The sequence below is a fragment of the Enoplosus armatus genome, chromosome 21 (assembly GCF_043641665.1).
Source record: "Enoplosus armatus isolate fEnoArm2 chromosome 21, fEnoArm2.hap1, whole genome shotgun sequence".
In the NCBI taxonomy this organism is placed as follows: domain Eukaryota; kingdom Metazoa; phylum Chordata; class Actinopteri; order Centrarchiformes; family Enoplosidae; genus Enoplosus; species Enoplosus armatus.
In genome coordinates this window covers 8,190,058-8,213,984 of record NC_092200.1, presented here as the reverse complement: position 1 = coordinate 8,213,984, position 23,927 = coordinate 8,190,058, and the positions used below count along the sequence as shown (strand labels likewise).

Here is a 23,927-nt window from a genome sequence, read left to right as displayed (position 1 = left end):
CTTCAATCTGTGACAGTGTCTCAATCATAAATATTCTCCTTAATCCATGCTCAATATAAACAGCTCTCCATCTTTATATCAAGAGCCTGCAACATCTACCCCTTGTCATTCCTCCTAAACCTGGGACGCACGAGCAAGATACCTCGCACACACCAGCACTTCATGATGTTTGCAGGTACTGTTCTTATTTATTTTCATTTGAAGACATATTTTGCATTTTTGGACCTTACTAAAAATTTCCATCTGAGCGCATCTCTGGCTGCTATTTTGATAAATGTTGGATTGGGGGTGTTATTGCTGCAAGAAACCCAAAAGTTAAAACTTGCCCTAATTTATCCTATGAATGGGTATGGATGGGTGTGTGTGTGTGTGTGTGTGTGTGTGTGTGTGTGTGTGTGTGTGTGTGTGTGTGTGTGTGTGTGTGTGTGTGTGTGTGTGTGTGTGTGTGTGTGTGTGTGTGTGTTTGCATAATGTCAGGTAGGTGGACACAAAGACCGGTGCCCTCCTCAAGCTTTGTAATAATTCACTACCCTCATTACAGAAGGTGTTTTTGCGTGAATCGATATCGTCAGAATCTTAGATTTCTTTTTATAAGTCACTCTCAGCCTTTTCTATTTTTGTAGCTGTATTTTGGAGAAGAGTAAATAAAGCATCGCCTCACTTTAGTGCCTGAGACTAATGGTAGACGCTGTGAATGGTTTGATGATGCAGGAGAAAGGAATGTTTGATGTGAAGTGATGTAGGGTAGTGCAGCAGCAGCATGTTTCGCTGCCTGTCTGACCCACTTTACCTCTTATGTAAGAAGGTTTCTTTGTAAAAAGCCCTTGTCTTGCTATTTTTCAAAATTCCCCCTCCATCACCACCACTACCACCTCTCCCATCTGTTTCTCATGGAATTTGCTCTGGAAATTGTTTTGGATTTAACTGTTATGTCACCACTGTACAGCAATCTAGAAGTTTGTTTTGGGGCTGCTTGCTGGTCACAATGATAGTGAACGTCAGGGTGTAATCTGTTACCTATGGAGCTCTCTCAAGCCTTTTTTCAATTAATTGATTGATTGATAGATGGTTGTTTGGTGGTTTGATGGATGGCAGTAATCCAGCTGTTTTCTCAGACGTGTCTCCTCTGCTCTCAGGTCTGAGGGGGGCTGTGGCGTTTAGCCTGGCTTTAAGAGACACATCCACAGAAGTGAGGCGCACCATCTTCACCACCACTCTGCTGCTGGTCGTCTTCACCATCTGGGTGCTGGGTACGGCTGTTGATCCCATGCTGCGCTGTCTGGACATCAGGTCAGTGTGGTGCAAGTCAAACCTATTGCCCCGTCTCTTTATCTGTCCGTCTCTTTCCATCATTTGTGGTTTCACAGACAGACACGGCCTGATTAGACTCTCACATTAAGTATTCAGCTCACTTAATATGCAACAGCTCTTTGTAAAGCTTTTCTCTGCATGTTTGAATTCTGCCTCTCCCTCCTCCCATTGCTGCTCAGCCCTACACAGGCACTTAGCCCTGTGTGTCTGCTCCGGTTCTGCCCTCTATTAGTGACTTGCACAGCTGGCGCACAGGGCAAAGCAGGTCTACAGGTCCCTGAAAACATGTCACAGAGGAGATAGCATTAAAGTGCAGCTTGACACGCTGCACACAAAAACTACTGTAGCTATATAATGAGAACGCATAGTGAGTGCTGTTTTTTTTTCTTTTAAAGTCTGCGTGTTATCTGTGATTCGAGGCCAGTGGGCGATAATGATTAAGGAGTGCAGAAGAGGCGTGAAGGATGCAAGGCAGTAATTAGATACTTATATTATTAAAGAGTAATCTATGGCCCAGATCACAGTGGAATAATTGACTCCCACAGTCTTTCGAGGCAGTGCTGTTGAATCTCCAGTGATTTTCAGTGGTGTGTGTGTATATGTTTGTGTAAAATATCAGAAAAAGCAAATGTCTTTTATTCGGATAGAAGAAGTAAATAGATAGAAGAAGCACTGGTCAGAAACAAGAAGAGGGTTTTTATGAATTAAGTCAAGTTCAATGAAAAATGGAAATTACCCAAATAAAATATATTATGAACAATTTATTATATTTAGTGTAAAATACATGCATACCCCAGACATTGAACATTAAAACAGCCTCTCTCCGAGCTACAGAACAGAGACAATGAAGCAATTTGTGATGTGAAACAAAACCTGGAGCTGCTCTATTGTTAATGAATTGCAGATTGGTTTTGGTGATTCAATCTACCAAGTTGTTTATTTGAGCTTTTACTGCCAAATAAGCTTCATTTCATTATAATGCTGACGTTTATGAACCAGACAAAGAACCAATATCTCTGTGAAATCCCCCTGGGCGCTGGATTTGTGTCCACAAACACAGGTCTCTTGTTTGGTGTCAGTTGAGCAGCTTAAGGAGTTTTTGCTCTGTTGTTTCAAGGTCCTGTCTTCACAAAGACTGGACTGTGTAAGAATTCACACATAACAAGTTCAAAATGCTGGTGACATTTTGCCGGTAAGAGTGGACGGTGACTTTAAAATGAGAAGAAAAAAGCTACAAATCAAGTTTAACAACCAAATCTGCTTCTTCAGGACTGTGTGTTTGTGGTTGGGTCAGATTTGACTGAAAGCATTGTCTTCCTGGCAACACACAAGCAAACAACCCAACAAATGTCAACCAATGTCTGAATCCTATATTGTTAAATTCTGATTGGTGGGAAAAAAAATAGTGACATCAGTATTTTCCAGCAAAGCTCAGCCCACTTGAAATGAGCCCAAACAAAACACAAATAAAGACATTCTTCATGTAAAATAGCAGGCAGTGTTCTAACATGAGCAGAAAAGCCCAACCAACCCATTGCTTATGGCTTATTGAGAAAATTGGTTCCCAGGGCCATTAAATTAGAACATAACGCCTGATTGTGCAGCTGAAATGATAATGAAAATACATAATGGGACAGGTATTATATTAAAATATATTTATTGGTTTAATTAGATTTTTTAAAACATTTACCAGCCCTTAGTATGCAGTATAAACTCAAATCTTCACATTGTTCACCTCTTTTCTATCTTCCTTGTGTGTGCGTGCGTGTGTGCGTGTGTGTGTGTGTGCATACATGTGTACCTGTGGATATCTGTCCTGAATATTGCACCTGCTTTTGGCTGCATATTTCTATCCCCATGACACTGCTGTCTTTGTGGGTAGTCGTTCCATCTTCTGGAGCCCATCACAGTACACTGCGTGCAGCCTTCAGGGCTGTCATGTTTCAGAGAATAGCTCTGTTTTCCTCACTTCCCAAACTCCCACCTCTAACCCCCCCCCCCCCATCTCCCTTCCCTCATCCAATTGTATGAACCAAAGGGACAAGTAACAACTTTGAAAGACTTCATTTCGGTGAATAATACATTACATCTCTTCACCTGAAGCAAATTTAACTTCCATTCCATCTCTGAAATGATTTTGTGGAGGAGCCTTTGAAAGTTGTACTCTGTCTGAAATTACTCCTTTTTTACCCCTATAGCTACCTCAAAAGACCTACCACTGTAGGCATCAAATAAAAGAAAAATATGCAGTAAAATGTCTTTTGTTTCCACTTTGGGAAATTTGTTCACAAAAGCTGATATCACATGTAATATGGTGCTGGGTGTATGTGTGTGGGTGAAGTAAAGCAGGCCAGTCTGCAGTTTCACATACTGTAGACAGGAAATGGTGATGGTTATCTGTCTGTTTTCAGTCTGACGTATCTATTTTATCCAAATAGGGACGTACAAATTTGACTAGGCAAGAGGTCATGTGTTGCAGACAGACGTACAAAGAGACAATTTAATTACCCCTTTGTCAGCCTTTATCAGTGTGGTACATACGCTTGTTTTATCACTATCACTATCACCCCTCCCAAGTGTAACCCAATAATCTGGAAGAAGAAAGTTTCCAACCACAAAGTGGCCACCTGAATTCAAGAAGGAAAGAAAATTGAGCTTTTATAACTGAGGCTCAAAGGAAAAACATATTATGGCAATATAAGATGGCATTGTTTGTTCCACCATTCTGCTGTCTTAAGACTCTCACAGCCAGCCACGCACACACAAACACATTTATACAAACACACACTCAGAAATGCATGCCATACGGGGGTGAGCTGAGTGTCTGTCAGACTGCAATGTGCTTCATATTTAGATAGATGGTTCAAGCTCGAACCAGACGAGAATTACATATTAAGAACTACATAGTGCCTCAGTTTTCAGTCAGCTCACTGTTCAGTCAGACTTCAGAACACTAGACACAATGTGCTTAGACTCTCTGTCTATCCTCCTCTCGCCATTCCTCTCTTTTCCTCTCCATTTCAGTCTCAATTTTAAGGTACATTATTGCCCACACTTGAGAGTTTCATCATGCTGCCGCAAAATAAAGTGATTATTTACACTAAACTGCATACAGTAATGAAAATACTATTTTCCTGTATTGTGCAATTGATAGTAATTATTGATATTTCTAAACACAATTTACCATGAAACTGGATAATGGTCATTTTTATTTTCTCTGCTTCTCGTTTTCTCCCCTCTGCGTTGTCATGCTTGTTGCTTAAGACCAAGCCCAGCCTCCAGGGACATTTGCTTTCCGGAGGACAAACCCACAAACATGTCAGTTAATGGTAGTTTTACTCTGCAGGAGGCAAAACCAAAGCTTGGAAACGATTATACCCATATGAGAGAAATGTCTAAAGCGAAAGAAATTATGAGAAAAATGGTGATGTGAAGGAGTCGATTATTAAAGTGCAAGCAAGCTCAACCAACCAACCAGCTTATGTTGAAGTGTTTGTGCCCATAGATGAAAGCTCAAACTTGGTGCAGCGCAGCACAGTCTGGAAAAGAGCCGAGTGAATATTGTTAAATATAACCAATACTTTATCAGCAGGGGGAGATATGAGTGGGTTTCAGTTATAGCCAATCAGTTTTAAACTTTTATCTGTATGTGTATATGTCGTAGATGAAATGTAAGCCTTTTTTTGTGGCACTTGGCTGATTCATGTACTTTGTGGAAATGATAATTATGTCAACTTTGCCAATATGTGTAAGAGTATTTTGGCAAGTAAATTGTTGAAGTAGGTTCCAGGGGGTTGTTGTAGTTTTTTTTCCAAGCACCCATTTGGTGCAGTGTCACGTCGCAGTACTAATAGTTACTACCAATAGGAAAAGATCCTAGTTGGCTTCTCTAGGAGGAGAAATATACATAAAAGAGGTTTATGTGATATTAAATAGGTTTATGTGTGTGCACCCCACCACTTTATGCACAGACTGCTTGTGTTTGTGCTAAGTACTCCACCCTCATTCGGAGACATGAAATAACTAAACAGGGCCGGGGGGGCAAAAAGTTTTCTTGCAACTAAAATGAAAACTTTTCAAACTGCTTCATATTATTCTTATTAAAATCTGAGAATCAGTCATATGCCCAAAACATAAACTAATGAATTATATAGACTCATATTTCTTAAGTGTCACAAATTGACAGTGGCTTTCAACAGAATAAACTTATCAGCTGAAAAATGACGCCATGTCAAAGTGTCTAAAATATCCATTCTTTATGAGGAGTATTTTTTCTAAATATCCATGTGTTGTGTGTTCTGTTTGTTTCTGTCTTTTGTCTTTACTTTTGCCCATGTAACTCTATGCCCAAGCAGTACACACTCACACACACACAATGTCACAGTGCTGGTTCTCAGTCTCGGTCTGTCTCCTTGGCTTTGATGAGGGCTGGAGGTGGCAGGGCACCCCTGGGGAGATCTGAGACCCAGTCACAGTGAGCAGTCTGGGGCCCCTAGGCTTTGAACATTGGCCAGTCATGTCCTCTTCAAGCCCTTTCAGTTTGAATATCATTATTTTTCCTCAGCCCAGCTCAGGCTAATAGTTATATTTTGCTTTTAGCATTTGTGCTTATCCATTATTAGTGGTAGAGTAGCGACCACAAGGTCTACGGACTTAATGCCTCTGCTCTGTGTTTACTGCAGTTTAGTGCTTTGATGTATATTTGAACAACAGTCCTGCTTTCCATACTTAATGTCATGAAAAGGGCAGATACTGTGTCCTGTGTAGATTTTTAGCTTGATGGCAAGGTCGGTCGGTTGGTCGGTCCAACACTTTGGTACAGATTGACATATCTTTTTTTTTTTTTAAACTACACGACAGATTGCCATGAAATTTTGTACAGACATTCATGGTCCCCAGAGGATGAATCCTGCTGACATTGCTGATCCCCTGACTTTTCATCTAGCGTCACCAGCTGGTTGACATTTTAGGTTCAGAGTGAAATATCTTGACACAACCCGGATGGCTTGCCTTGAAGTTTTCCACAGATGTTTAAGGTTCCTAGAGGGAAAATGACTTTGACAAAACTCTGACTTTTCCTATGGCACATCATCAGGCCAATTCAGTTTGGCCAGAACTAATGACATTCAACCTAAGCTGCACTGTGTTTGTTTATATCAGCATGTTAGCATTGTCACTGTGACCTTGTTAGCATGCTGATGTTACCATTTAGCTAAAAGCGTTGTTGTGCCTATAAGTGCAGCCTCTCAGAGCTGCCAGCATGGCTGTAGACTCTTAGTCTTGTTAATTTGCACAGTCCATGGAGCGAGAGTGATGGACAGAGCGAGATGAGAACATAGCTCACATGCAAGCCATTACCTTTTTACAGTTTTGTGAGATGATGTCATTTCAAAATATGTCATGGTGGTTGCTGAGCGCGACTAGGACGGGCAGGTCCACTCTACTAAATCTCTATGTGTGTGTCACTGTCTGTGTGTATGTGTGCGTGCACATATAAATGAGCAGTGTTCAAAACTTGGAGGCTGAGACGTAACAGCTGGAGCCTGGCTAATGACTGGCCTGTTTGTTTTGAGTGGACAGATGGACGGGTGGAAAACCATGTCTCTGATGTCACTCACTCTCCTTCATGCCCCAGTGACCTCTTATCACTCTCTCCCTCTCTCGGCCACTCACTCACTGACTCTTTTTTGACATCCATCTGCCTGTAGAGCTTTGATAACATTTTCCAATTGTGGGCACTGTGTAATACAAGAGTAAGGCCACACACACACACACACACACACACACACACACACACACACACACACACACACACACACACGCACACACGCACATACATACCTCCTCCCTCCTAATATACAGGCGGGCTGAAGGAGAGGGGAAAGTCACCCACATACGCTCATTTACACAGGCAAATACACACTGCTCATAATAAAAAGACCTCAACCCGATTGGATGGAAGATACTTCAAAGGACTCCAAAGATGAATGGCTCCTGCATAGGTTTGTCCCTATAAGACAGCAGGAAGGGAGAGAAATAAAGCATAAATCCTGACTTCTCCTTCATTGGTATATTCTTTATTCTGTCCATTCAAAGAGATTGCTTTGTAACAAAAGGAAATGGGAAAATATAAGAGAATTGTGAATTAGAAAACCAATGTACAGCAAGGGATGACTTTGGAATTTAGACAGGGAGCAAAGGCTTTTCTTTCTTGCTTTGAAAATGTAACATATTTTTTAATGGGATTTTCCAAAGCAATCTTTATTGTACAATAGCTTTCTGAATGTATCGATGGATCATCAATGGATCAAGGAGGGTCAGGTGACTGTCTCTCTGTTGGTCCTATTTGTCAAGCAAAATGCATCTGTCTGACTTGTACGCTGTAGCTTTTTATGTCTACAAAATACATTCATTATTAATGTAGCCTGATGATCCGGTGATGGATTGGAGCTATAATACTGTTCCCAGAACACTTTGTCGCTGTTATTTATCAAAACAACCTGCAGTTCTTTTTGTCTCTCTCTCTCTTCTTTTCTTCCTCCCCTGTTCCTCCTTGGGTTATTTTTCCCTCCCTCGCCATACTGAAAGTTAAGTCTCATTTCTCATTACATTGAGCTCAGCTCCAGTTGGCGACAGGGTTTAGATGTGCAGCACTAAGTCACACTGGAGCCCTGCAAGTTCAGCCAGCCGCACCGACCATTGATTATGTCTCCTGAGTGTCGAAGAACCGAGCTTCATTTTAACATTTCAGACGGTTCTTTCCTCAGTCAGGGAAAAGGCTCTGCCATCAAAATTCAGCCTGTCCTTGTCCGGCAGTGGCTCTCAGCTCCAAATCGACATGACCCCAAGTAGTCATTCGCCATTTCTGTCTACGCCAGACCGCACAGCATTGTCACCACTCGAGCGTAGCTAACTCTGTTTTGCTAAGGCTGAAGTTGCCTATGTAGTTCACACTCATTCTATATTCATGAAGGGGAAAAGAGTCGGTCAGTGCAACTTGTAGGGTAGTAGTGGACTTCAGTGCTATATTCAGAGTCTGAAAACAGGCTTGTTCCCTGGATAAGTAGGACCTTAATTTAGGATGTTGCAGTTGGGAGCATAATGAGAGAGATGGAGGCTGGGTAAGGCCAATGAATTATGATTCTGATGCTGATCAGACGTGAAACGTTATCTCTTCGCGTTAGCCAGGGTTACTCTCTGTGGCACCAGATACAGATAGTCCCCTTTCAGCTCAACTATCAACACTCCTATGTGTGTTGATAGTTGAGCTGTGTGTGTGTGTGTGTGTGTGTGTGTGTGTGTGTGTGTGTGTGTGTGTGCGTGTGCGTGTGCGGACAATAAACAGGTGAGAGCTTGAGAGCTCACAGAGTGCATGTGCTACTGTTAACGCGCCGCTCTCCCCTCTGACACACAGTTCAATGGGCTTCCTCTCACCGTGGATTGATAGTCGTGGCGGTGTGCAGAGAGACTGAACAGATTGCCGTGGTAACCGCTGCTGTCAGATCAGCCAACACGGCGAGTTTATCAGGTGGAGATTGACTCTGGACGGGGGTCTCGTACATTGGAGTCCTGTGCTCCAGCCTCCACTAAAAAGGCCCAGAGGCACGGCCTAATGGATGTGACGTCAGTACGGAGAGGGAGGAGGAGGGCCATTAAAAAGAGCATCAGGGCAATAAAAGTGGCCACTTGTGCATGTGTGTACGAGGGCAGATGGCTGGTCTAAATGCAGAGCCTGGGGATTTTTCATGAACAGCATATGCAAATAGAATACACACAGATACAAAGTGGTCTGTTGAGAAGTATTTTTGAGTTTATTATTTAAAGAAAGTCTCAGTTAAGCGGCAGAGAGGGAGAGAGGTGGGAGAGAAAATATAGCGAGAACATCAGTATGTGCTGTGTGTATCTCTGGCAGGTGTCTGTGGGCTGAAAGAGGATCCACACATGAGTATGAATAATAAAACAGACATGGGCTGCCTCTGCTGCACACTCTCTCACACTTGCTTAAATGCAAACGCACACCAATGCACATGCACACACATTTTTCCACTCTGCTGGTGGATGAACAATGCTTTAAGAATGTGGTCTGCATGGAGTCCACAGAGGGAATTGGAAATTGGTAATGAGGGTTGATGGATAGCACTGATGGGGCTAAATTTGCAACACTGCAGAGAGCTGCGGAGGTAGAGATAGAAAGTGTGTTCGAAACACTCTGGATCCCAACGCTGCATCAGTGTGTGTGTGTTGTTTACATGTTGGTGTGGGAGAGTTGTGGGGGCTACTCTTTGGAAGAGGAGAGCGCTAATGAATCCAACTCACACAGCATCCCTGGCTGCCTAGCGACCTCGCCTCTCAATCACTCTCAATGGGCACCTCTTATTTATAGGGCCATTATTTTTAGCCCTCTATAATTTCAGCCCTCTGCCTCTTGAAGAATTAACAGAAAGAACGTGAGGGAAAAATGGAGACAGAAAATTGGAGAGAGGGAGACAGCCCAAAAAATTTGAAAAATCAATTGCATCAAATACATTTTTCTGCTTTTTTTTTTTTTTTTTTAACAACCTGGTGCTTTTTTTTTCACAGATTTGGCCTTCATTCCTTCCAGTTATGAAAACATTTTACAAACCAAATTAATTGCTGAGACCTTGAAAAGCAGCACCTGAGAGTGTGGGGGATGCGAAACGAGAAGTCAGACAGGTTGTAGACTCTAAGTTTAGATATACTATCTAAAACAGTTATCTGGAAGTGAGCTAACCCAAAATGTTGAAAAGTGTATAAAGCCATGCTATAAACTCTGTGAGGCTGCATAGGCACAGCAGTGCTTGTAGCTAAATGCTAACAGGATGGTAACACTTATGATGACAATGCTAACATGTTGGTGTTTAGAAGGCAATGTTTACCATGTTCACCATCTTAGCATAGCATGCTAACATTTTATAATTAGCACTAAATATAAGCTGATTCTGATGGGAATGTCAATAGTTTTTGCAGGTGGTCATAAAACAAAGTATTGGACATATTTTGACGTGATGACGTGGAGAGAGAAAAGTTAAGGGTTCACCAAAATTAGTACAATTCATCCTGAGGCGGACATGAATGTCCATACTAAATTTTATGGCAACCCATGCAATAGTAGCCGAGGTATTTCACTCTGAGGCAAAGATGCCGACCTCAAGGTGGCACCAGAGGAAAAGTCAGGGGCTCACCAGAGTCAGTAGGCTTCATCCATTAATGCCTGTACCACATTTCATGGCAAGTCATCCACCAGTTGATGACATATTTCACTGTGGACCAAAGTGGTGTACTGGCCGATCGATATTGCCATCCATAGAGCCACGCCAGAAATTTGATCTGAAAACTTTAATGTTAATTTACACTCAACAAATTTTGTAATCATTTGCATGTTTGTGTTTACTTTGACCGACTAAGTTTGTTAAAAGTGGGCTTGTTTACAACCTGTTTGATCGTCTGATGTATTCCTAGTATTTCTTGCCTGTTTGACTTTGTTCTAGCAAGACCCAGTCTGTGAAAAACCCTTTGAGGTCAACAGCTTGAGAGGATGCATTTGTCTCTTTAGACAATGATCTATTGCTTTTTTGTTTGGTGACTTCTTCCACTCCCTGTCAATGCTAAGGCACAATTGAGGTACCCCTCAAGGTAACACCGTGTCATCCTTGTGAGCCGTTTATGATTTCGGTCCGTCTCGTGAATGATGATCCGCTCTGCTGTGAATGTTAAGTTCACCACAAGGTTGAAACCTGTCCAATTTTCTTTGATCTGCGCTGTGAAACCCAAGCTCCCTGGTGAGGCTCTTGTTTGGTCCCAAATGCTTGTTCTTGAGGCAAGAAATCATTGGTCAGAGAGAGAATAACAGCATTGGCCAAACATGGACTCCCAATACACAGATGAGAAAAGAGAGGCAGATTTAATGGTTCAGCAGAATGGGCACACATAGAGAGAAGAGAGGTGGGGGGGAGTACCGAGAGAAAAATGGATGTAGACTAACCCACTATGAGACAATCAAGTGAAACGAGAGAGTGAGTGCTGGAAGATGGTCATTTATTCAGTCTTGAAAGCCTCCGAGCATTGGCACTGCACAAATCAAGTCCATGAAATCAAATCTTCATTGAAGGCAACTGTGTGAAACTGTTATGTAACTGGTACATAGCTAAGGGTCAGACTTCACCCACAGAAATGTAGGTTTGTGTGAATGCGAGCTCTACATCTGTGTGTATGGCCTCCTGTCTGTTTTCTAACCCGTCTGACTTGGACTGTAGACCCCCGCCTCCAGGCACAACCAGAGGAAAGGAAGAATAGACTTGGCAGGCCTTGAGTTGGCCATCTGTTCCTGTGGATGTGGTCAGTCTGAATTAGGCCCTTCTGTCTGTCTCACACACACATAGATACACAATCCCATCCTCTTTCTAACTGGCTTTCTCATGTACTGTATTTCATCGAGCCTCTTACACACAGGCACAGTGCATCTGGCTGACCAGTCTGCTGTGTCCCGTGGCCATGTGTCTGGACTTCTGTTCAGAGGGTCTGTGGTTTCAGGGAGAAAAAAGGGGGAGGTGGTGGTGGTGGTGGTGGTGGTGGTGGGTGCGGGAAGGGCTCATATTGATTCATACCCGCCAGCAACGCGCCAAGAAGCTGCTTTCATAATCCTCCCTCTTAAATAATTCACCACTCGCTCTCAAAATTTCATCAGCACCTACATATAGAGAACAATATCCTTCACAGCAGCAGCATTGTGAAGAAGGTGTGCATATCAGAGGGAGGGGGTGATGAGGCAGCAGAAGAGTGAGCAGGTGGGAGATAGTTGGGCAATGGTACCCTTGTCCAAACCCAAAATCAACTACTAGAGACCACTTATGCAGCTGCAACACATGCATCTGCACATCTACAGACATGACAGTATACCAGCTCCATGTCTGGGGGGTGTGAGACATTGGTTTGACACTTCATCTGATTTGTCAGACAGATTCAACTAATGGTCATCTAGACCAGCTGGCTTCCATGGCAGCGGAGGCACAGCCATGCATTTTCCCTTATCTTCTCACTACTCCTGTCATCTCTTAGCTGTCTTACCTGTGTAAGTTTCACTTGAAAAAAAAATGATGTTACACAGTGGTCACAGTGTCCTTTCTCAAGTCTCCATCCAGTGCTGGTTTAATTTACTCGCCTCCATTAAGCCTGAGGCAAAGTCCAAAAATACAAAAGCAGGCCAGTGTTGTCCATTTTCCTGTAAAAAGGCAAGGAAATCCCTCCAGTCAGCTCTGCAGCAGGAAGCAATAAGCCATTAGCCCAGTGCCACATATAACACACAAACCAGGCTACTGTTGCAGCTGCCTCGTTATGTTAACCCAAATACCAGTAAGTCCTTTCTCTGAGATTCTTCTGATGTATTCAGCCGGTGCCAGCAGCACCACCCTTGATCCTTCACAATAAAGAGATGGCACTGTCCAAACAACCAGACACAGCAGCAAGACATCTCTCAGAGCCAGCCATGAAAGAGTTTCAGCAGCCTCATCAAAAGGAGGCATTTGATCTCATATCCTTGAGGCTGTTTTGGCAACAGTGAGAGAAAGGAAGAAGGAAGGAAGGAGAAATAAAGCCATATAAGGGTATTTGTTCTGTGGCACAATTATGAATGATATGGCAGCTGAAATAGACCCGCAGGCAAGTGACTAGTCCAGTTATTGAAAGCTTCATCAACAACCTTGTTTTTTTTAATTGAGTGGTGTTCACTGACCACAACCCTTTTCATTATGATTTTCTGTGCACATACACACACCAGTGAGCAGTAATGTAACAGCCTATTATTGTATTTTCATCAAATACTTTGCTGGTCATTTACAATCATTAAACAGCTGGAGGCTTTAGAGCAATTCAGCAAGGACCTGACTGGGTCTGTGAGAGACTTTGGCAGAGATGTCCATATTTGTGCACGGCTTACACTTTCACACAATCATTCATAGTTCTTGCTGATGCCAAAGTCTAGACATCTGAGGAGGTTAATACAACATGGATTTTCTTTAATTTCCCTAATGTAGATCTTGTAGCATTATTTCCCAATTACAATTCATATAGAAAGCATTTGAATATCTATTATATAGTTGTATTGCATGACTTTGTTTATATGCCAACAGTGTAACAGTATTTTACTCGGACAGAGCCTGAGATCTAGTAATATAGCTGCCTAGTAATATATTTGTCAAAAGTAATGTTATTATTCCTTAAGGGAAGTAAACCTGCACCACCAAAACTTCAAAAGTAGTAACTCAGCTGCCATTCCTGTGACCAAGCAGAGAAACAAAGTAGCACTGATGTCTATTGAGGATAAGCATTTTTCGCATTGTTTCATATAAAAAAAAGTCAGCTTGGTCTAAAAACATTATGAATAGCTTGGCTTTTAGCATGGCTACCGAAAATGAACAAAACATTTTAAAATAAAACAACCGTCACTAAGTATAATGTGCATTTAATAAATGTAATACTAGTTCGATGTGTTATCTGGATGTTAAATTTTGTCCTCTTTGGGAGCCAATTCTCACCATGCACCGTATCACACTAACTCCACTAGGCTAAATTTAGGCCATTTCCCTGTGTCATGCTGAGACTTCCAGGTGAACGTTGTGAGAAGGGAAATGAATTCTGTGTGATAATAATATCTTTGGCTCCCACAGCCTCCTCTGCTCCCAACAGTCCTTGGCTATCCGCAGGGATCCAGCTGGGTGAAATGCTAAAACACTCCTGCTAAACTGACACTGTTTGAAACACTGATCGCTGTCGGCTTTCAATGGTGGAGGGATATCTTTCTCTACAGCAGTTGACACAGTGAGTAAATGTAGGAGAGGCGCAAACTAAGACATAGAGATATGAGATAGAGAACAGTATTATTGAAGTTCACCTCACCAAGTATTCTTAGTAGCTAGTTAATGTACCATTACCAAACCATTAAAGTACTGTACCTACAATACTGAGGCAGAGAAGAGGCAAATTGTTGAAAATAAGTAATTTCTTAGTGTTTCCTTTTTATCCTTACTCCCTACATTGCCATGAAAAATATTGCACCTTTTCCTCCGCTACATCTATCCGATGGCTGTAGTTTTTTCACATGAAAAATATAATATATAAAAATATAATACATATCTAGTATAATTGTCTATCTATAGCTAATAGTTAATCTATAGTTTTAAAGTGAAGTAGTTAGATCAGAGACCACCTTGATCAACCAGCAACAATAAAGGAGTAGTGGGTCTTTTTGGGAAGTATGCTTATTTGCTTTCTTGCTGAGAGTTAGATGAGAAGATTGATACCACTCTAACACTACAGCCAGCAGCCAGTTAGCTTAGCTTAGCACTGACTAGAAACAGGGGGATACAGCTAGCCTGGCTCTTTTTACACTTCGGTTTTTGTACAGTTTAAACAAACAAGATATAAAGTGTGAATTAATAAGCTTTACAGGTGCTGGTAGGCACCTAAATGTCTGCAAGAAAGTGAATAAAGCATATGTCCCAAAATGTCCAACATTTTTCTTTGAGATGCTGTGCACACATTGCCACATAAATAATTTTCCACATGTGCACTGAAAGAGCAATTCTTCAGAATGAATATGAAAAAAAATATCTTTATAGACTCACTGCAACATTGGTCATGGCAAATAAATCAATAAAACTTTTAGTTTTTGAGGTTAAATTTAGAATTCAGAGCCTTTATTTTTGATTGAGTGCTTATACTGCCACATTATCACATTTACCTAACTGAAATAATTGAAGACATTTACATAACAAGTTGTAGTATCACACAAGTGCATTTCAACACAATGAAAAGGCCAATAATGTGATGATTGTTACTGAGTTTGGGAGAAGTTGGCCTCAAGTCATGACAGGCAGCAATTTCCAAGTTGGCATTAAATAGTATGCAGAATTATTTTTGGCCATTGTTATCCTGTGGCTCAGATTAAACAACAGAAATGATAACATGATATTTGGACATCTGTTGAGTGGGTGATCATTCATCAGTGTCCAATATGGCAGAACATTTTTTAAAGTTTTGCCTGGTGAGATGAGATATCTATCTGTTAGATAATGAGACGTGCTCTTATGTAATTGCTCTGCTCAGCCCACTGCAATATGCACAGATGAATGCTTGACGAATATTACTGATACACATGCGTGTGATACACATATACAAACACAGACACACTACTCTACGCCAACTTTATTTTTACACCCGCTCAAGTGATGTGAAATTTAGGTTAAAGCTGCAGAGTGAGTGGGATTCTCACTCTAGGTTTCAGTAGATTGACCTAAATACTGCAGTCAGAGACTTTGCCATATATGGATTGTTCTTTTGTAACACTGCAGTAATAGGAATGGAAGCTTATGTTGTTCTTTGTTTTATCTCCACATCCACTGCAGAGTCGTAACACTGAGAGATGCAGGGCTCAGCACACCTCATGCATGACAGCTCATATGCAGTTAGTCTCTTGTAAAGCTTGGCATTATGACCTAAAAGTTATATCCAGTATGAATATGGGACGGTAACAATATTCACAACAATATATATACAGTATTTTTGTATAAGATTCTGGTGTGTGTGTGTGTGTGTGTGTGTGTGTGTGTGTGTGTGTGTGTGTGTGTGTGTGTGTGTGTGTGTGTGTGTGTGTGTGTGTGTGTGTGTGTGTGTGTGTGTGTGTGTGTGTGTGTGTTGCTCCACTTTCGACATCTGCGGTGCAACTTTTGCGGTGAAATCTTTGTGGTTTGTTACCACATACAACAGATTCATGTGTCATTTTAGAAACAGAACCTGCAATGACTCTCAGTGACTTTGATTGACAGCTCTTTTAATACAGACTAACTCTAGACAACTGTTATAAATGTTTTCTGATTCTGTCAAAGGTTTGTTAAATCAGTAATATTTGAAAAGCAGGCCCAAGTCTTTATTTGTTGATTATATTTTGTATTGATAATCTAAATCTGTAAAGGAACTATAGGTAAATGTAGTGGAGTAAAAAGTACAATATTTATCTCTGTATTGTGGTAGAGTAGAAGTATAAAGTAGCAGAAAATGGAAATACCCAAGTACTTCAAAATTGTACTTAAGTACTTGAGTAAATGTGTATATGTGTGTTCATATCGATGCTGGAGATTCAGATCTCTGTTAGGAGGAGTGTACGCTGTCGAATATGGAATCCGTGTGAATCCCTGGTGAGGAGAGCAACGAAATGGGATTTTCAAACAGGAAACTGGGAGGATGACTTACAGCTTTCCTCTTGTCCAAACTCGCCGTATAGAGCAAACACAGTCCCCGTGAGACTCTGATTCCCCTTGTCTCTCGTCTCTATCTCTCTGTGCTCCTTCGTCTGTTTCTCTCTCTGTCAGAGCAGCAAGTAGAGGAAATAGCACAGAGTGAGCGCAGCAGAGGAAGGCGTGTTGTAACTTCATTTACCCTGCCTGTTGAGTATATGCTACTTGAGTGCTTCAACTCAAGAAGAAACTCATCCGAATGTTTATTAACTAGTGCTGCTAATCGCATCCGGTGAAGATGCTCTCCTCCCAAGGAAACGATTGCAAGGAAAATGTTTTGCCTGCATGTAAACACGGTTAACTGCGACCTGTAGACTACCTCCAAGGTGAGAGGATATATTATAAATGAGCCGTATGTGCAAGGTAGTTGACGTTTTTCTGTGATGTTGCGATGTTTTCTCTTGAGGCCTGATGTTCAGCATGCCTGCAGCACAGCAAGCACGTCTTTATCAGCCCTCTACTGTCAGCCTGTCTGATAACGTCTCTACAGAGACACAGCCACACATGTATGTGCACACACACATACTGCATCACCGCTCAAGGCCGAGTTACTTTGCTCTTCCTCTTTTCTGTGAGGCATAGTGGAAATATTCGCTTGTAAGGTTGTGTAATTTTTATTTATTTATAGCCATTATGTTTTCGAGTTTTCAGGTTGTCTGTCTGTCCGTCTGTCCCTTTCTCGTGAACGCATTTAGGGAATTTCTTCAAATTTGACACACACCTCCCTCCACCTGGACTAAAGGATGAACTGATTAGATTTTGGTGGTCAAAGGTCAACGACACTGTGACCTCACGTCCATCCCATGCCTGTGAACGTGATATCTCAGGAACACCTGGAGGGAATTTCACTTTTCGCTTAATCACTTTTATTTAAATATCATTATCACAAATCAAAAATTCGCCTCAAGGGGCTTCACAATCCTGCACAATGCTCTATCCTTACACCCTCGACTCGGAGGAGGAACAAAATGGAAGAAACCTCAGGAAGAGCAACACAAGATGTAGTAAAAAATCAGCTACTTTCTCTTACAGTTATAAAAAAGCTCAAACACAGAAACCTTGTAGCATGTTCATATTAATAGCAACATTCCCCAAAAGCCTGGATGAGTCGTCAGTGAAGGCCCTGTGCAAAGCGCCATGTCATCCTGGAATGTGTCCAGAGATATTTTAGTCACAGTGGAGCTCGGTCGAGATTGTATCAGCACATTAAGAGCCCACTAACAGAGAAGGAAGCGTAGACTTTGGTTTTGGAGGCTGCAGATGATTGTTAGGATAGCAGCCACGACTCTTACAAGATCTTGCCAGATTACAAGAGATTGAGTTACTCCATTGCACATTTCTTTTTGACTAGGTTTTACTTCTCAGGTGTGATTTCCCTGTAGGATGTGGAACTCTACCTCATTGTGGGAGGTAATTGGGCCATGGGAGGATCACATACTTCTGTGGAGGCTCATTACAAGTATCAGATATTGTTTAGGACCCTATTTCCTTCAGTAGGTATACATTTGTGCAAAGTTTACAGACTTTCCTCCTCTGTTGCACTCCCTGTGTGCACCTCTGTCTGCCCACTCATTTGCAGATATAGTTCTGTGAACTCACTGTCACAGAGTTGTTAGATTAGTTTGGACTTGTCTTTATTGAATGTCAGTGTGTTGAAGATAAAGGTAACAGGGCACAAGGGTCACATCAGTTTTAAAAAACGCAATACTGTGAGAGCAGGCTGGCTGACAGCTAAATATATTCCCCATGACACAAAGCAGACCATCGGCCCGCTCACAAACACCCCCCTGCCTTGTTATCTCTTTGTACCTCTCTCGCCTTGGTATTGAGAGAGACCGCCACTCTCTTCTATTCTCTTTTATGTCTTTCTCTCTGTCTCTCTGTGGCTATCTTGTCCTGTCTCCCAGTCAATCTTTCACCCACCAACTCACTATCTCTCACATTCACCAGCAGCACCAACTCATTCTGTCACTCTCATGTCACCGCAGACTATCTCACTCACCATCACGTTCCGGAAACTGGAACTCATTCTCTTATTTTTTGCTCTCCTCCTCCTATTCTTTGTGCTCCACCCTCAGCTTTTGTCCCCTTCCTTGCTCTTTCCCTCACACCTTATCTACCCTTTCCTCTTTTCTATCGGCTTCGCTCAGCGTCAGAGCCTGTCGCCGTGGAATGTATCCCTCCATTCTGAAGGTGATGCGTCATGTGCAGTGCATGCCGCTTGAGCCTGTCACAGCCTCAACACTTTGCACCACTCCACAACAACTCACTATAGTGTAGACCCAGATAACCTTGCATAATAAAGACAGATCCTCAAGCAAGTAAGCTTTACCCTTAATTTCAGCACAAGGTTCCTCTTTCTACTCCTCTGACAAGAAGAATAGATACAGTATATGTGGTGGGCAGAAAATAAAGAGAGAAGCGGGGAGATGGTGGTAGGAGGAGACAAAGAAACAGAATTAAGAGAGAGGTAGGAGGTGATAAAGACAGCAAGAGTGATCCAAGGGAGCAAAATGGATGTTGAGATAATAAAAAGGAAGATAAAGGAAGAGAGAGAGAGTTGGATGAAAGCTGAAGACAATGAGATGTTTTGTTAGAAGAGAGAGGGCAAAAGAAAAACAGGAACAGGAAAAATATTAGGTGAAAGAGAAAGAGACAAAGATGGATGAGTGTAGAGAGGACCTGAAGGAAAAAAAACAAGGGAAGAGACAGAAGCTGGGTGGATAAAATAGAGCAACAGGCAGGGACAGATAGTGGAAAAACAAAAACAAACTAAGAGAAATGGCTCAATGATGGATGGTTTGTTGGGATAGGCCATAGACAGGATAAAAATCCAATTAATTACCAAGCACAATAACGTCAAAGATGTTGCTGGATTCTTGGTGATGCTCAAAAGAAGTTCCACAGCACGGGACCTGTCGGAAGCACAGTGCAAAATAGCCTCCATTCATACTGTATACAAACATAAAGACTAAACTGAAATGTGAGAACCAATAACAAGAAGAGCAATCAGAGAGGGGGAAACTGAAACACCGTAAAGACAAACACCGAAGATGGAGTGGAGGGAAGGCAGCCAAAACAAAAATCTGCACAATCTTAAGTAGTCACAGCGCTCTAATGCACTGATGATAATCTCTCTGTTGTGTTATTGCAGGAGCCTCCCAGTGAAAGGCTTTGGCGTCAGCACATTCAGAATGCACACACACACACACACACACACACACACACACACACACACACACACACACAGTGCACAGTGCACGGGGATAGTGGTCGGTAGTGCTATCTCAAAATGTCCTGAGCCTTGCAGCAGTAATGCTAGGCTATTAGAGTTAACTGCTGACCTGTAGGAACTAACATCGACTGCCATCTCACGCTCAGCATCCCTCTAAGCTCTGTGAGAAATTTTACACCCACAGTGTACTGCATAGTGTTTTTGTTTTTTTTGGCTACTGTACAAGTGTAAACGAGTTTGATTTTAGGTGACGTGCTGGGAAAATATATCAGAGATTATCATCACGTGACATCAGACGCTGCAAAGTTATCATCACCTTTTGATTTCAGATTCAGGGTTAAAAATGGTGCTGCACTGTGGGGGTTGAGTACATGTGTAGCTACAGAGAATGCATGCACACACTGAGATAACGGCCCTTGTTTCCCCTGATGAAGCAGCTCACTAGGCTGTCACTGGCCGGCGCCGAGTCACTTTATTTCAATTCAGAGCAATCGAGAAGCCAGTCTGCCTCTTCTCTCAGCCCCGCTGCTCGAGCACGCCTGCAGCAAAGCAGGGTCCACACCTCAACAGGGTAATAATCGCAGCCGCGCAGAATATCAAGCATAATTGCGACGCTGTTTGTCATTTATCAAAGGTTTACCCAGCTGACATTTCCTTGGCGCGATGTGGAAGGCAAGGCTGATTTTGATGAAACTATTTGAAAGGTCATGTTCAAACTGAGTTCAGACTCCACGCTGACTTTCATTCTCCCTTTCATTTCTAAGTCACATGCGGCGCCAGACTGACCTATTTGAACAGGTATAGCTTCACATGCAGTGGGGAATCACATCCTTGGGGTGGGGTTTGTCTTTGTCTCTGTCATTTTCAGGGTTTGACTGTACCTTTTTCATTCCCTACAGAGTGGGGGTGGATGCAGATGAAAACCCAGAGGACCTTTCTTTAGAGGTAAAAACACCTTATAGTCACTATTCAGTATTCCATATTTTATGCACTCTTTGCCCTTTCTGGCATTGAAATGTATAAAAAAAATCTCTGAAAACTGCAGTGCCACAACTTTTTAAGCTGGACAGTTTTGCTGCAAGTGGCCCTTTGAAATAGTGTCAGCTGCCATGCTTCATGAGCTTTCATCTACAGGAATGCATACAAAATATGATGGCCAGTAAATCTCTGTTCAATAATGTAAAAAGTACTCGTAGAACTACCTGTTAAAAGTGTAAGTAAGTGGTTTTAAAACATTATTTTTATTACGTTACTTTCTCGCAGCAAAGCATCCGTCTGTCTTGCTTTCTCCTGATTTCATTGTTTACTATCATTATATGGGCTTTCCTGCCTCCATTTAGCTGCACTTCATAGCTTCTGTTCAGATATTGCTCATCAATCCCATTTAGAATCTTGACCATTAGTGCTACTTCATATTGATGTATTGCAGACAGTCAAAAGTTGTTTTTGTGCGCTTTAAAACACTCAAACTATCAACATCATTGCATCCTAGAGTTTTATATGATGCAGTTTAGGTATTCAGGGGGTCTGTTTTTCATGAAAATCCCCTGCCAGTATACATTAAACTATAAAAATGACGAGCTAATTTCCAAAATATTGAAAGAGAGAAATGACAGATGCCAGTAGGAAACAGCTCGATTAAAACGATGCCATAATCAGTACTAAGACATCTTTATAGACGGCCAAAAATATATAATTAGAACTATGCAGCTTTAATTGCTTTCCAGATGACTTTAACAGGTTTTATTCACAATACTTGAAATAAGTTGCCCTGTTTTTATGCAAAATGATCCTGCATATGTATATATATGAGTATATTGTGCTGTAAGCTGTGTTTTCTGCTTAGTTGCCAACATTTCAGCTCTCCCTGCTGGAGGGAACTGAACAAAGTGAGAGAGCAGCGATCACAGTCGAAGACAATGAAACTTCATTTGCTTAAGAGCTATTTTTAATCACCACGAAAGTGCTGCAGGGCTGTGCTGCGTCACATTCTGAGTCAGTGCGTGTTTGACTTCTGGTATAGGGTGTTGGAGGAGTTTTTTTGCCCACACATAACAATACTTATCATATATACTCATACTGTACATTTGCAAGATTTACAGTATATCCTGCCATCCTCTCTCACTGACACATAAAATGCTTCTGCCCTTTAATCTTGACTCTGTTGTTCATTTTAACACCGCATGACATCAAAGTGAAGAAGAGGTTCAAGAGGAGGAAATGCGCTTTTGCTTCCTACTAAAGTCTGTAGCACAGCCTCAGTGGCACACAGGCCTTCTGAGTGTGCCTTTTTTGTTGTGTAGACACATCCACCCACACACACACACACCCCTCCCACCCAACCATCACTGCTTCCCAGCAGCACTCCATCCCCTCTCTTTCATCTTCTTATTTGTCCTGACTGTTATCTGCTCGCTGTGAATGGGACATGGTCTGGGCAGCTCCCTGGTATTATCAGGCCAGAGGGGCAGACAGAATAAGCAGCGTGGCAGCTAAGGCTGCAGGAGGATCCCAGTGGAGAGGTGAGGCCGAGCTCCAGGGCTCTTTCTTATGGAAATGGTCAAAAGTAGCCATGCCCAGAGTGAGAGTCCACTGGGGGCGGGTTCTTACTGTAGCAGGAACGGATCTCAAAGGACTTTTTTTGAGAACAGGATTTTCCTCTATAAGCACAGGGCCTGAGGTCCCAGTTGTAAAAGTGGAGGTCATTGGATATGGCCCCGCTGACCATCCAAGGGAGCAGGTTTCCAGCATTTCCATCAGGCAGCGTATATAGCCACCCCAGAGGGCCTTTGTGTGTCTATGAGTAACAGTGGTTCTCTCATGGCTTACAGGTTGCTACAGGGAGGCCAGACACAACACAGGGCCTGTGGCACCGTCTGGACTACAAGTATCCTTTCACTGCTTTCTTCTCCACACTCACATCTGCTCGCATTCACAATGGTTAATGCAGTGGTCTGTGGAGCAGTATTATACAGTGAGTACAAGGGAAAATAGAGTGCTTCATTTCAGGGAATGTGAAGAAAGACCCTTATGTACTGTGATGGCAGGACAAACAGAACGTTCATGAACTACTTCAGGTGGGTGGTCTGCTTGCACCTATTCAGTATATACGTCTGTATGAGTGCCGTGGTATCAATGTATACATACGCTCACATTAGTTCTCCTAATATGAAATGTGTATGTAATGTTTACAATGTTTAAACTCCACCTACCAGCACCACTAACGTTTACTAACGTGTTATATTTCATTAAATCCATACGAAGTGCATAAACAACAAGGTGTGGTTTTAAAATGTATTAGCTTTGTTTGCTAAAACAGAGCCAATCTAGCTGTTTTCCCTTTTACCAGTATTTATGCTAAGCTAAGCTAAGAAGCTGCTCGCTGTAGCCTTGTGTTTACCGTACAAACATGAGTAGTATTGACCTTTTGGTTCTGTCCTCTGTGGTGGAATTTCTGCATTAAGTTTAAGCTAATCTAATTTTACCACTTAATGGCCTCATGACCTGGCGCGGTGCACATCGCTTTACTTTATGGACTCTATCTCCGCTGCAAAACAATGAGATGCAGGTCTGCTAGTGCATTCATGTAGAGTATTCATTTAATGCATGAGTGTGTTAATGTTAATTTTTCTTTTAGATAACTGCATTTAAAGTGAATAACAGTGAGGGGAAATATGTGATTGGACAATGTTGGTAAACCATGAAGCACTCACTGTGGATTGGAAAAGCTCCAGAAGAGCAGGTGTAGCATTGTAGAAAATTTAACTCTGTTTATGGAAAACAAGGCAGTCTTAAGTCAACCGGTTTTCCTAAATATATCCTAGTTAATCTAAATAGTCGTAGCTGTTTACATGACAACAGACTGTCCAATAGTATAAGAAACATGCATCAGACTTTGGCTAGTTGAATCATGTTATGGCTTTAACTCCCTCTATGTTTTTTGCATTTTGTGGTGTTGCAAGATGAATATAGCACATACCAGATACAATAAAATGACAAAACCTTTTCTAAATATATTAAGAATGGAAAAAATAAATCCCAGTTTTCGGCTGAAGTAATTATTTCTCAAGACA

General features: G+C 41.9%; 1 protein-coding gene across 1 annotated transcript in view; it reads left to right on the top strand.

Annotated features, from left to right (window-relative positions):
• Nucleotides 1-23,927, top strand: part of LOC139304627 (sodium/hydrogen exchanger 9-like) — a 56,569-nt gene that overhangs the window by 27,392 nt on the left and 5,250 nt on the right. Inside the window, exons 12-15 of the mRNA XM_070928551.1 lie at nucleotides 64-175; nucleotides 1,137-1,290; nucleotides 20,754-20,799; nucleotides 22,686-22,741. Coding sequence (XP_070784652.1) covers nucleotides 64-175; nucleotides 1,137-1,290; nucleotides 20,754-20,799; nucleotides 22,686-22,741 — 368 coding nt within the window. The remainder of the gene's footprint in view (nucleotides 1-63; nucleotides 176-1,136; nucleotides 1,291-20,753; nucleotides 20,800-22,685; nucleotides 22,742-23,927) is intronic.